At 44.2% G+C, this 12,240-nt stretch overlaps 1 protein-coding gene across 9 annotated transcripts in view; it reads left to right on the forward strand.

The window, feature by feature from the left end:
- Positions 1-11,940, forward strand: part of LOC125965734 (uncharacterized) — a 29,915-nt gene extending 17,975 nt beyond the window's left edge. For 7 of the 9 annotated variants that reach the window (XM_049716560.1, XM_049716550.1, XM_049716562.1 and 4 more), the window contains 2 exons: positions 11,142-11,232; positions 11,408-11,940. In XM_049716560.1, the coding sequence (XP_049572517.1) occupies positions 11,142-11,232; positions 11,408-11,464 (148 nt within the window). In that variant the 3' untranslated portion in view covers positions 11,465-11,940. The remainder of the gene's footprint in view (positions 1-11,141; positions 11,233-11,407) is intronic. The other 2 variants (XM_049716559.1, XM_049716561.1) reach the window with 1 other exon arrangement.
- The last annotated feature ends 300 nt before the right edge of the window (positions 11,941-12,240 follow it).

Consider the following 12,240-nt stretch of genomic DNA (forward strand, 5'->3'; position numbering starts at 1 on the left):
AAAGGAGTTTTCATAAACTCTATCTAATCTGGTGTTATCACACAATATTTCAATAGTTATGTCTTCTGGGATTTCTTCTTTCCCAAAGATCATAAAATTGGCTTTCTTTATGTTAAGAGATAATTTATTTAAGTCAAACCACAGTTTTAGCTTGGCAAGCTCATCAGAACCAGTCTTCATTAGTTGTTGTAGATTGTCTCCTTCACAAAAGATATTTGTGTCATCAGCAAATATGACAAATTTTAAAATCTTAGATGTGTTAATTATATCATTAATATATAATATGAATAGATTTGGTCCCAATATTGATCCTTGTGGAACACCACAGGTTATATTTAAAAGCATTGACTTTTTCTCTCCTATCTGCACAAACTGTTGCCTATGTTCTAAGTAGCTTTTTATCCAACTGAACCCTATTCCCTTAATCCCATACCTTTCCAATTTTTGAAGCAAAATGTCATGATTAATTGTATCAAAGGCCTTTTAAAGGTCAATAAAAACTCCTACGGCAAACTTCTTGTCATCAATGCTTGTTGACAGTTCTTCCACAAGGTCAATTAAAGCCAAAGATGCAGATCGCTTTGGGCTAAAACCATATTGACTATCAGATAATATCTCACACTTATCAATAAAACTGTCCAATCTAACAGCAAATACCTTCTCCAATATTTCGGAAAATTGGGGAAGCAATGAGACTGGCCTGTAGTCGTTATAAGGAGTCTTCTCACCGGCCTTGGATGGGAACGACTTTGGCTATTTTCATTTTTGTGGGAAAGGAGCCCAGTTTCAGCGATAGGTTGCAGATATGTGCTATGGGATCTGCTATAGCTACTATTACATATTTAATTAGGTATAGATCAATGTCCTCACAGTCCCTTGATGTTTTGTTCTTAAATTGTTTAACTATATCAATTATTTCAGTTTTATCTGTATTTCTCAGAAAGATGGTAGCCGGGTTTCGTTCTCCAAAAAATTGTGACACACCTCCCCTTTGTGGAGGGATTATCTCATCTGCCAGTTTAGACCCTATATTCACAAAGAATTTGTTGAATCCTGCCACCACTTCATCACTGTCAAGTGGACCTCACTCTTGTGAGGTTAAACTGCAGCTCCCCCACTTGATAAGGTGGCTTGCTTCGAAGATTCGAATGGAATCCACTCAAATGTACAAAATTCGGACTTTTCTGTCTTTCTTTTATTTTTCAAAGTTGTCCAATCCACACAGGTGAAAAACCTTTAAACACAACCAGAAATAAGTGGTCAAAATATGACCCAAAACCCACAAACAACATAACCCAAAATCAGATACTTAATTTTTTATCTATTAGAAACCAACTTCAAAATAAGTAGAAAATACCCATATTTAAAGTACCCAAAATAAACTAAATACATTTTTTAAAGCACTTATCCCAAAAAAGCAGTTTTAACCCCTGTAAATACACAAATCAATTACTTGTCGCTCAAATTCCCTTTAAACACACCACATTATTAACTGTGTTTTCACCAGAATAATATTAAGAATACAATATTTTATCTTGAAGTTTTCACATGATTAATCACAAACACATTTTAACTTATTCATCACATTATTGGTCCATTTCTCTGCAACCCACACAAATGTCCAAAAGCTCACCGGCTCCTTCTTCTGTCTTTACAAGCCTCTGTCCTGCAGTCTCTTTTCCTCACATCCAGCTTTTCCCTTTGTTACACACACACTGCTTGCTCCTCAATGTCCTGTGTGTGAGTGCCTCCAAACCACACTGATTTTCCCAACATCTCCACCTGGTGCACTCAATCAGCTGCTTCCAGGCAGGAAGACACACCCAAACCTGAGACAGCTCAGCCAGAGAGGGGTGCGGCCTGCAGCTCAACTCAACAATCACTATTTTTAATTATCTTACCATTTTTAAAGAATTCATTTGTGAATCCGGCACTTATTTTTTTTCTTCTTATAATTGAGTTTAAAATATACCATGTGCTCTTTATATTATTATTATTTGTTTCCAACAGTTTACTATAATAATCTTTCTTACATTTTCTAAGAATTTCTGTTAGTTTATTTTTATATCTTTTATATTTAGTTTCTTTCTCCTCAGTTCTGTGTTTAATAAAGTCTTTATATAATTCATTCTGTTTTTTGCAGGCATTCAACAGACCCCCAGTGAACCACGGTTTATCTGGTCGTTTTGAAGTTTTTCGTTTTGAATTGGACAGTTTTTGTGATATAGAGCCAAAAAAGTATTTAGAAATAAATTATAGGCTGCATCAACATCCTCTTTTTCATAAACATTCCTCCAATCTTGAGCTATCAGATCATTTCTAAATGCGTTCAGAGTGCCATTTGTTCTTAATCTCCATTGTATGTTTACTTTGCTATTGTTTAAGTTCTTATGTTTACATTCATGGATACCAAACACCGGCAGATGGTCAGTGATATCGTTTATTAATAATCCACTTTCTAAATTACTTGTCATATTATTGGTAAGAATATTGTCTATTACTGATGCAGAGTGGGTGGTAATTCTGCTTGGTTTGGTTATGCCCGGATATAATCCTTTACTATACATTGCATCTATAAAATCTTCTGTCGCAGGTGTTTTATTTGGATTTAAGAAGTCTATATTATAGTCCCCACGTAAAAAGGCTACCCTGCTCGGTGTTTGAAACCATGGCCTCAAATACTTCTTTAAAATTTCCAATACTAGAGTTGGGTGTTTTTTAAACACAGCTAACAATGACATTCTTCATTTTACCCATATCAATTTCAACAGTAATACATTCACATAAGTCATCAATACGCGAGTGACGCGAGTCACCGGGGCCCCCCTCTGGAGCCAGGCCTGGAGGCGGGGCTCGAAGTCGAGCGTCTGGTGGCCGGGCCTTCGCCCATGGGGCCCGGCCGGGCACAGCCCGAAAAGGAAACGTGGGTCCCCCTTCCCATGGGCTCACCACCTGTGGGAGGGGCCAAAGGGGTCGGGTGCAATGTGAGCTGGGCTGCGGCCAAAGGCAGGGACCTTGGCGGTCTGATCCCCGGCTGCAGAAGCTGGCTTTTGGGACATGGAATGTCACCTCTCTGGCTGGAAAGGAGCCCGAGCTGGTGTGCGAGGCAGAAAAATTCAGACTAGATATAGTCGGACTAGCCTCCACGCACAGTTTGGGTTCCGGTACAAGCCCTCTCGATAGGAGCTGAACTCTCTTCCACTCTGGAGTTGCCCACAGTGAGAGGTGTCGAGCAGGTGTGGGTATACTTATTGCCCCCCGGCTGGGCGCCTGCACATTGGGGTTCACCCCAGTGAACGAGAGGGTAGCCTCCCTCCGCCTTCGGGTGGGGGGACGGGTCCTGACTGTTGTTTGTGTCTATGCACCAAACGGAAGCTCAGAGTACCCACCCTTCTTGGGGTCCCTGGAGGAAGTGCTGGAGAGCGCTCCTTCTGGGGACTCCATCGTTCTACTGGGTGACTTCAATTCTCACGTGGGCAATGACAGTGAGACCTGAAAGGGCGTGATTGGGAGGAACGCCCCCCCCCCCCCCCCCCGATCTGAACCCGAGCGGTGTTCTATTATTGGACTTCTGTGCTCGACACGGATTTTTAATAATGAACACCATGTTCAAACATAAGGGTGTCCATGTGTGCACTTGGCACCAGGACACCCTAGGCCGCAGTTCGATGATCGACTTTGTAGTCGTGTCGTCGAATTTGCGGCCGCATGTTTTGGACACTCGGGTGAAGAGAGGGGCGGACCTGTCAACTGATCACCACCTGGTGGTGGGTTGGCTCCGATGGTGTGGGAAGATGCCGGTCCGACCTGGCAGACCAAAACGCTCTGTGAGGGTCTGCTGGGAACGTCTGGCAGAATCTCCTGTCAGGAAGAGCTTCAACTCCCACCTCCGGTAGAGCTTTTCCCACGTCCCGGAGGAGGCGGGGGACATTGAATCTGAGTGAACCATGTTCTGCGCCTCCATTGTTGAGACGGCCGACCGGAGCTGCGGCCGTAAGGTCATTGGTGCCTGTCGTGGCGGCAATCCCCGAACCCGCTGGTGGACACCGGCGGTAAGGGATGCCATCAAGCTGAAGAAGGAGTCCTATCGGGCCGTTTTGGCCTGCGGGACTCCGAAGGCAGCTGACAGGTACTGGATGGCCAAGCGGAACACGGCTTCGGCAGTTGCTGAGGCAAAAACCCGGGCGTGGGAGGAGTTTGGTGAGGCCATGGAGAATGACTTCTGGACGGCTTCGAGGAAATTCTGGTCCACCATCCGGCATCTCAGAAGGGGGAAGCAGTGCAACGTCAACACTGTTTACAGTGGGGATGGCCTGCTGCTGACCTCGACTCGGGACGTCGTGAGTCGGTGGGGAGAATACTTCGAAGACCTCCTCAATTCCACCTACACGCCTTCCATTGAGGAAGCAGGGCCTGGAGACTCTGAGGCGGATTCTCCAATCTCTGGGGTCGAAGTCACTGAGGTAGTTAAAAAACTCCTCGGTGGCAAGGCCCCGGGGGTGGATGAGATCCGCCCGGAGTTCTTAAAGGCTCTGGATGTTGTGGGGCTGTCATGGCTGACACGCCTCTACAACATTGCGTGGACATCGGGGACAGTGCCTCTGGATTGGCAGACTGGGGTGGTGGTTCCCCTCTTTAAGAAGGGGGACCGGAGGGTGTGTTCCAATTACAGGGGAATCACACTCCTCAGCCGCCCCGGTAAGGTCTATTCAGGAGTGCTGGAGAGGAGGGTCCGTCGGGAGGTCGAACCTCGGATTCAGGAGGAGCAGTGTGGCTTTCGTCCTGGCCGTGGAACAGTGGACCAGCTCTACACCCTCGGCAGGATCCTCGAGGGTGCATGGGAGTTCGCCCAACCAGTCCACATGTGTTTTGTGGACTTGGAGAAGGCGTTCGACCGTGTCCCTCGGGAGGTTCTGTGGAGGGTGGTTCGGGAGTACGGGGTGCCGAGCCAACTGATAAGGGCGGTTCGGTCCCTGTATCACCGATGCCAGAGTCTGGTCCGCATTTCCGGCAGCAAGTCGGATTCGTTCCCAGTGAGGGTTGGACTCCGCCAAGGCTGCCCTTTGTCACCGATTCTGTTCATAATTTTTATGGACAGAATTTCTAGGCGCAGCCGAGGCGTTGGGGTCCGGTTTGGGGACCTCAGCATCGCGTCTCTGCTTTTTGGAGATGACGTGGTGCTGTTGGCTTCTTCAGGCCGTGATCTCCAGCTCTCGCTGGAACGGTTTGCAGCCGAGTGTGAAGCGGTCGGGATGAGTGTCAGCACCTCCAAGTCCATGGTCCTCAATCGGAAAAGGGTGGAATGCCCTCTCCGGATCGGGGATGAGATCCTGCCCCAAGTGGAGGAGTTCAAGTATCTTGGAGTCTTGTTCACGAGTGAGGGGAGGATGGAGCGTGAGATCAACATTCGGATCGGTGCAGCGTCGGGAGTAAAGGCAAAGCTCTCAATTTACCGGTCGATTTACGCTCCTACCCTCACCTATGGTCACGAGCTATGGGTCGTGACCGAAAGAACGCGATTCTGGATACAAGCGGCCGAAATGAGTTTTCTCCGCAGGATGTCCGGGCTCTCCCTTAGAGATAGGGTGAGAAGCTCGGTCATCCGGGAGAGACTCGGGGTAGAGTCGCTACTCCTCTACATTGAGAGGAGCCAGATGAGGTGGCTCGGGCATCTTATCAGGAAGCCTCCTGGACGCTTCCCTGGGGAGGTGTTCCGGGCATGTCCCACTGGTAGGAGACCCCGGGGACGACCCAGGATGCGCTGGAGAGACTATGTCTCTCAGCTGGCCTGGGAACGCCTTGGGATCACCCGGGTTGAGCTGGATGAAGTGGCTGGGGAGAAGGAAGTCTGGGAGTCCCTCCTAAAGCTGCTGCCCCCGTGACCCGACCCCGGATAAGCGGAAGAAAATGGATGGATGGATGGATGGATGGATGGATGGATGGATGGATGGATGGATGGATGGATGGATGGATGGAATAAACTAGTTACATAGTCAAAGAAATTGCTTTCTGGGTCTATATCTATATCCTGTATCTGCATGATGATTGTTTAAGGTAAACGCAAACAGTCGTCTTCCCATCTACCCACATCCAAATTTGAGCCCATACACACCCACAGCTCCACGTCCACACGCACTCGCATACACACATATCATCTGTAATGGCAGCCAAATAGTTGAGCCAATTTAACCAATATAAGTACAGCAAAAAAGTTGCGTAATGGTGGTATAAAAACTCTGCAGGCGTACTTATGAAAAATAAGTCCAGTTTTAGTTCATGGGGGATATTGAATGAAAGTGTGATTGTGATAGAGTCAGTCGGCCAAAAAAGAAAAATTAACAGTAATCCGACACCTACTCACCAATACCAAGCCGTGCTCTTCAAATGCATAAAAGGCATCCATCCATCCGTCCATCCATCCATTTTCTGAACTGCTTAGTCCCCACGGGGGTCGTGGGCGTGCTGGAGCCTATCCCAACCGTCAACAGGCAGTAGGCGGGGGACACCCTGAACCATTGAAGAGTCCAACGACAATAGGATAAAACTTTTCCAGTAATTCCAAAAAACAATTGGCGGAAGGATACCGAACAGTTACAAAAATAATAAATCTGGGCAGCAAGAGGATGTTCTATTCGGTTATGCAGTTTCATATTTCTCCAGGTCTTTGAGGTCCCGGATAAGGAGGACCCTCGCCTCCTCACCAAATGAACCATTTGTGCGAATCCAAATTTTACAGTCTCTGGTCCATGTTGAATAGATTTTCTTTTGTTTCTTCAGAACCCTCGCACGTTTGGCTATCTCGCCGTTCCTCTTCGTAAGGTGTTCGTTCACATACACCTGTGTGTTCTTCAGTTTCCTTCCATGTTTCAAAAGCTCCGTTTTGTGTCTTCTGTTTACAAATCTCAGAATGATGGTTCGCTCTGATTGTGCATTTCTTTTGGGAAGAGTATGGCAGGCAGCGCGTTTCTGTTAAAGAACTGAATCACCTGTTCCTCCAGCGACTGCTTTTCTCCTTCAGTCAAGTCCTCCTCGTTGTTCTCTCCTCGGGTGACGGAGTATGTGCGGTGTGTTGTTTTCAGACCGCTGATGATCACGTCCTCTTTCCGTGTAAATTGCTCCAACTCGTTAACTCTCTTTTCCAACTCCGCAATTTTCCCATCCTTCAGCGCGAGTAGTTTGTTTAGTTTCCTCACATCTTCAAACAGACCACTTATTTTTCCTACACTTTCCACCATTCCGTGCATTTTCTTTGCCAGGTCTTTCAAGGCTATCTTAATCTCGATTTTATCGTCGTCATCGTCGTCACTACCTTGGGACGCGCGCCTCCTCCTTCGCCGTCGGTCCGCCATCTTTCAATCAAGTCACCCCGGCGTTCTAAGAGAATCGCTTGGAGCTCAAGGTTTTGTTGATTCCTCGATCGAAGAACACAAACGAGCTGGACGGCACAGCAGGGGCCCACACTGCGTCCTGATTCTGCTTGCAAATTTGCTGATTTGAAGGCAAACGGGCAACAAGAGACAACTAGCACGCCATTACAGGTTACATTCCAACATAAGCATAGGATCAAACTAATCTATCAACCCTAACATATATCTATCAACCCTAACAGAGGACGAAGATTTCGATAGCTTTAATGATTTGGAGACACGAATGGTTCGGTAAAATTGTTGTTTATATTATAGTTTGATGTATAGTTTATATATAGTTATATGGGCGAGTGGAATAAGTTGAATTGCAACTGACGTCAGCGGCGCACCGCACACACTTCCGGGGTTAGAAGCGCCGGTGTTTACACAAAGGATGAAGATTCCAATGGATTTAATGATTTGGAGTGACACGGATGGTTCGATGAAATTGTTGTTTATATTATTGTTATTTGATATATAGTTTATATCTAGTTATATGGGCCTGTGGAATCATTTGAACTGCAACTGACGTCGAGTCCGACGATAGCGGCGCGCCACACACGCGGCGTTGTTTACAAAAAGGACAAAGGATTCGATGGATTTAGCTAAGACAGGTTCCAGGATAACCATTTCAGGAGATGAATGAATGGATGTTTTCTACAGTAATTCAAATGGACTAGTGCAGGCTGCTGTCACCACACAAATCAAAGGAGCTCAAAATCTGCCTGCTAGCGCCTCAATCAAGTCCACCAAAATTGTATCAAACCACCGGTGCCACAGCTTAGACCTGCTTTTTGCTGATCTAAATTCTAGTCTATTTTCTATCATGTAACACAAAAAGCCCTTGGTCTGCTGGAGCACCCAGTGAGATGCAACCCAGATTTCAAATTTCCAAAGGTGGTGAACTAAACTTATATATGTAGATTCTTTTGTTCAGACAATGAAAAACCTTTAGTTGTTACCTGCTGCTGACAGTTTCGACTGCTGTGCTACATTGCCGTCACTCTGAGGAAGACTGGAGTAGCAGTCGAAACTGTCAGCAGCAGGTAACAACTAAAAGTTTTTCATTGTCTGAACAAAAGAATCTACATCTAGCATTTCGAAGACATGATGAATCTAATCGAAATAAAACTAAACTTACTGCGACAGAGATAAAGATGCCCAAGTTTTTACGCCGACCAAACATATTACTGTCAATGAAAAAAGACCCATAGTTTCACCTGGACGATTGTTGAGTCTACTTTACGTTACGTTTACCTTGTTGAAAAAAAAAACCAACAACAAAAAAAACGTTAACAGTCAGCCAGAATACCCAGCAAGGCAGTCTGCCAAATTCCCAAACATGGTAAACTTAATTTGCCCTGACACAAAAATGAACATGCCAGTTTTTACATCAAACAGTTGTGCGCCTATATACGAAAACAGGGCCCTGTATGTCAAACATGTACTTGACACAGAACTTATTATACAGTGAACCCTCATTTTTCGCGGTGGTTACGTTGCAAAAAGAACCCGTGATAGGCGAAATCCGTGAAGTAGAAAAACTATATTGTTACAAAGACTTTTATGACCCTTTATTGTATTTTTAAACACTGCATAGTACTTTTAAATGCTTTTTTTGTATTTTCAAACACTTTTGTAAACATTTTAAAGTCAAACTGATTTTCATACACGTTCTCCTTTATTTAAATACTAAATAAGAAAATAAAGAAAGTAAATAAGAGTAAATGTATATATTGTTACAATATCCGCACAAGACTTTCATGAACCTTTATTATAGTTTTATACGCTTTATTTTTTTAAACACTTTATTGTATTTTTAATCACTTTTGTAACAATTTTAAAGTAAAACTGGCTTTCAGAAACATTCTTTTTTTATTTAAATAAATAATAAAATAAATAAGAGTAAGTAAATTGTTACAATATCCAAACAGGATTTTTATTAACCTTTTATGAAGTGTAAACGTGTCTGGCTCGTCTGCTCTTGCAGCACGCAAGCTGCTCTTGCAAGCACGGCCGGCTGACGCGCCCCCGCGGCCCAGCGCGAGGGCATCCGCACAAGACTTTTATAATTTTATTTTTAAACACTCTATTGTACTTTTAAATATTTTAATGTATTTTAAACACTTTTTAAACATTTTAAAGTGTAAATGTCAGGGAGTGAGACAGGGCGACCAAATGCACCATCCTTTATTGAAAAGGGGAAAAGGGAAGTGGGACGTTGGACTCGCGAGCTGGCTGGCGTAGCTGTGCTGAAGAGCGCAACCCGTAGTCGTGGTCGGGGCGAGCAAGTAGTCGGGGATGGTGGCGATCGGAGCGTGGTCAAGGGCGGGCCAGTAGTCGGGGCAGGCGGCGATTGGAGCGTGGTCAAGGACGGGCCAGTAGTCGGGGCAGGCGGCGATCAAGGCACGGTTGGTCAGTTTACCGAAACGATTGGCAACAGAGAAAAGGCACAGGCTGATAGGCTAAACGCACAGGGACCAAGGGGTAGCATACAGGAACGAACTGACGAGTGACTGGATGACAGGGTTTAAATAGAGAGCCTGACAGGTGTGGGTGATTCAGCCAATTGGGGCGTGGCCGAGTGGCAGGTGACGCCGGAATGTGACAGTAAAGGTGTCACGGCTCCGCTCTGCTCTCGCTGTGCTGGCCAGCTGATGTGCCCCCGCGGCTCAGCGCGAGGGCATCCGCACAAGACCGTTATAATTTTATTTCTAAACACTTTATTGTATTTTTAAACATTTAAACATTTTCAAGTGTAAGCGTGTCTGCTCTTGCCGTGCTGACCGGCTGGACGCGCCCCTGCAGCCCATTACGAGGGCATCCGCACAAGACATTCATAATTTTATTTTTAAACACTTCATTTTATTTTTAAACATTTAAACATTTTAAACTATAAACGTGTCACGGCTGCGCTCTGGTCTTGTCGTGCTGACTGGGTGATGCACCCCTGCAGCCCAGCGCAAGGACTTCCGCACAAGACACTTATAATTTTATTTTTAAACACTTTATTTTATTTTTAAACATTTTAAAGTGTAAAAGTGTCATGGCTTTGCTCTGCTCTTGTCGTGCTGACCGGCTGACGCACCCCCACAGCCCAGCGTTAGGGCATCCGCACGCAACTTTTATAATTTCATTTTTAAACACTTTATCGTACTTTTAAACACTTTATTGTATCTTCAAATACTTTTAAAATAGCTTTAAAAAGCTTGCTATGCCCTTCTGCTTCGATGACACAGGATGCGAGCTCTGCTCTCCTGCTTTGCAGTCATTCCAGCTCTCCTTAAACTTTGTATGAGCCCGTGTTGCATTTGTCCTGCCTCGTGTAAGTGCATAATAATATAATATAATATAATATAATATAATATAATATAATATAATAAGTGTAAATCAGAGATGCTGCCAATTCTGCTGACGCGAACAAAGTGGAAGAGTAGATACGTAGCGCGACTGCGGGAGGCTGAGATAAAGCGTGGATAGAACTGCTCTTATAAGCTAATCATCTGCAAGGATAGAGATCAACATGTTCCCATTGGTCTCCTCTACCGGCCAATAATGTGCTGTAAAGTCATATGCCCCGCACTTCAAGTGACACCACAAAAAGCCATGATGCACCAAATATATCCGCAATATTGTTTTTCATAAATACCCACTATGCACCTAGGCCGCGATAAGTGAACCGCGAAGTAGCGAGGGATTACTGTATACAAAATAAAATACAATTGTCTGTGACAGGGAGAAGATGTCCAAAATGGAGGATATTGTCAACCAAATCACAGCAAGACTGCAGATCCAAAAAAGAACCAGAAGAAAACATTGCCTACTGGTAATTATATCAGCAAATAAAATCCAATTTTTTTTTTTTAGTGTTATAATTTAGACAAAAACTGGAATAGTTATTGGTAATACGTGTGAATTACTTTACATGTCTCCCTTGTTAGCACCTTTACAACCCATCAACCTTTTCTGTTTACCTGCAAAATACAATCTTTTCTCTCCAGCAAGCCAGGTGTTTATGGCACATGCCGATACCAGCTTGTTTCAGGGTTTTCCAGTAGAAGAGGACAGTAACAGTGACCAAACTGTTGACTACCTTGGTGAGAGTTCTGATGAATCAGTGGACTGGGGCGTTAAAGCCACACAAGAATTTGCCCTATCGTCAACCATTGAAGAAGATGCTGATTCCAATGTTTTCCCCATTGAAATGTTTTAAAACAGAGCCATTCTATACTGGTTTGCAAACATTTCCATTAGGAAGTTGGCCTTGTTGTAATGTAATTATTTCATAATAATAAAAAATCTAAACACCTACTTTATAAGCATGGAATATTAGTTTTCCATTATTATCAGATTTCACAGCATGTACATGTAATGCGAGAGTTGAATGGTTTAGCACATCTAATTGTTTCATGTCAAATACAGTTCTGCTATGATTTAGGTGAATTTCACTGTAACTGAATAATTTTATTGTTGCTGCATAATGTTCATTTTTTTTCTCAACATGTTTGAGGTTAAATTAAAGCATTTCTCACAACGATTCATGTGGTGATATACACACTGTGAAACAATGGCATAGTAATCTTTTTCATCTATAATCATGATTTCAGGTACACTGTCTCATTGTGTACATGGTGAGAACCACAGTGGAAACAGATTGATAGTTTCTTGTAGTCCATTTAATCTAAATCTATTGTCAGCTAAATTCAAGCACTGTATGTACGTTTTCCAGGCGCAAAAGTACAGAAGGAAACTCGGGACATGTTTGACCCAGTCAACAGTATTTGTCATACCAATGGGTGAGTGTGATGTTTCGGTGGCTCTAGCTGATCAGCCA

This window comes from Syngnathus scovelli, chromosome 3 (assembly GCF_024217435.2).
Source record: "Syngnathus scovelli strain Florida chromosome 3, RoL_Ssco_1.2, whole genome shotgun sequence".
Lineage (NCBI taxonomy): Eukaryota > Metazoa > Chordata > Actinopteri > Syngnathiformes > Syngnathidae > Syngnathus > Syngnathus scovelli.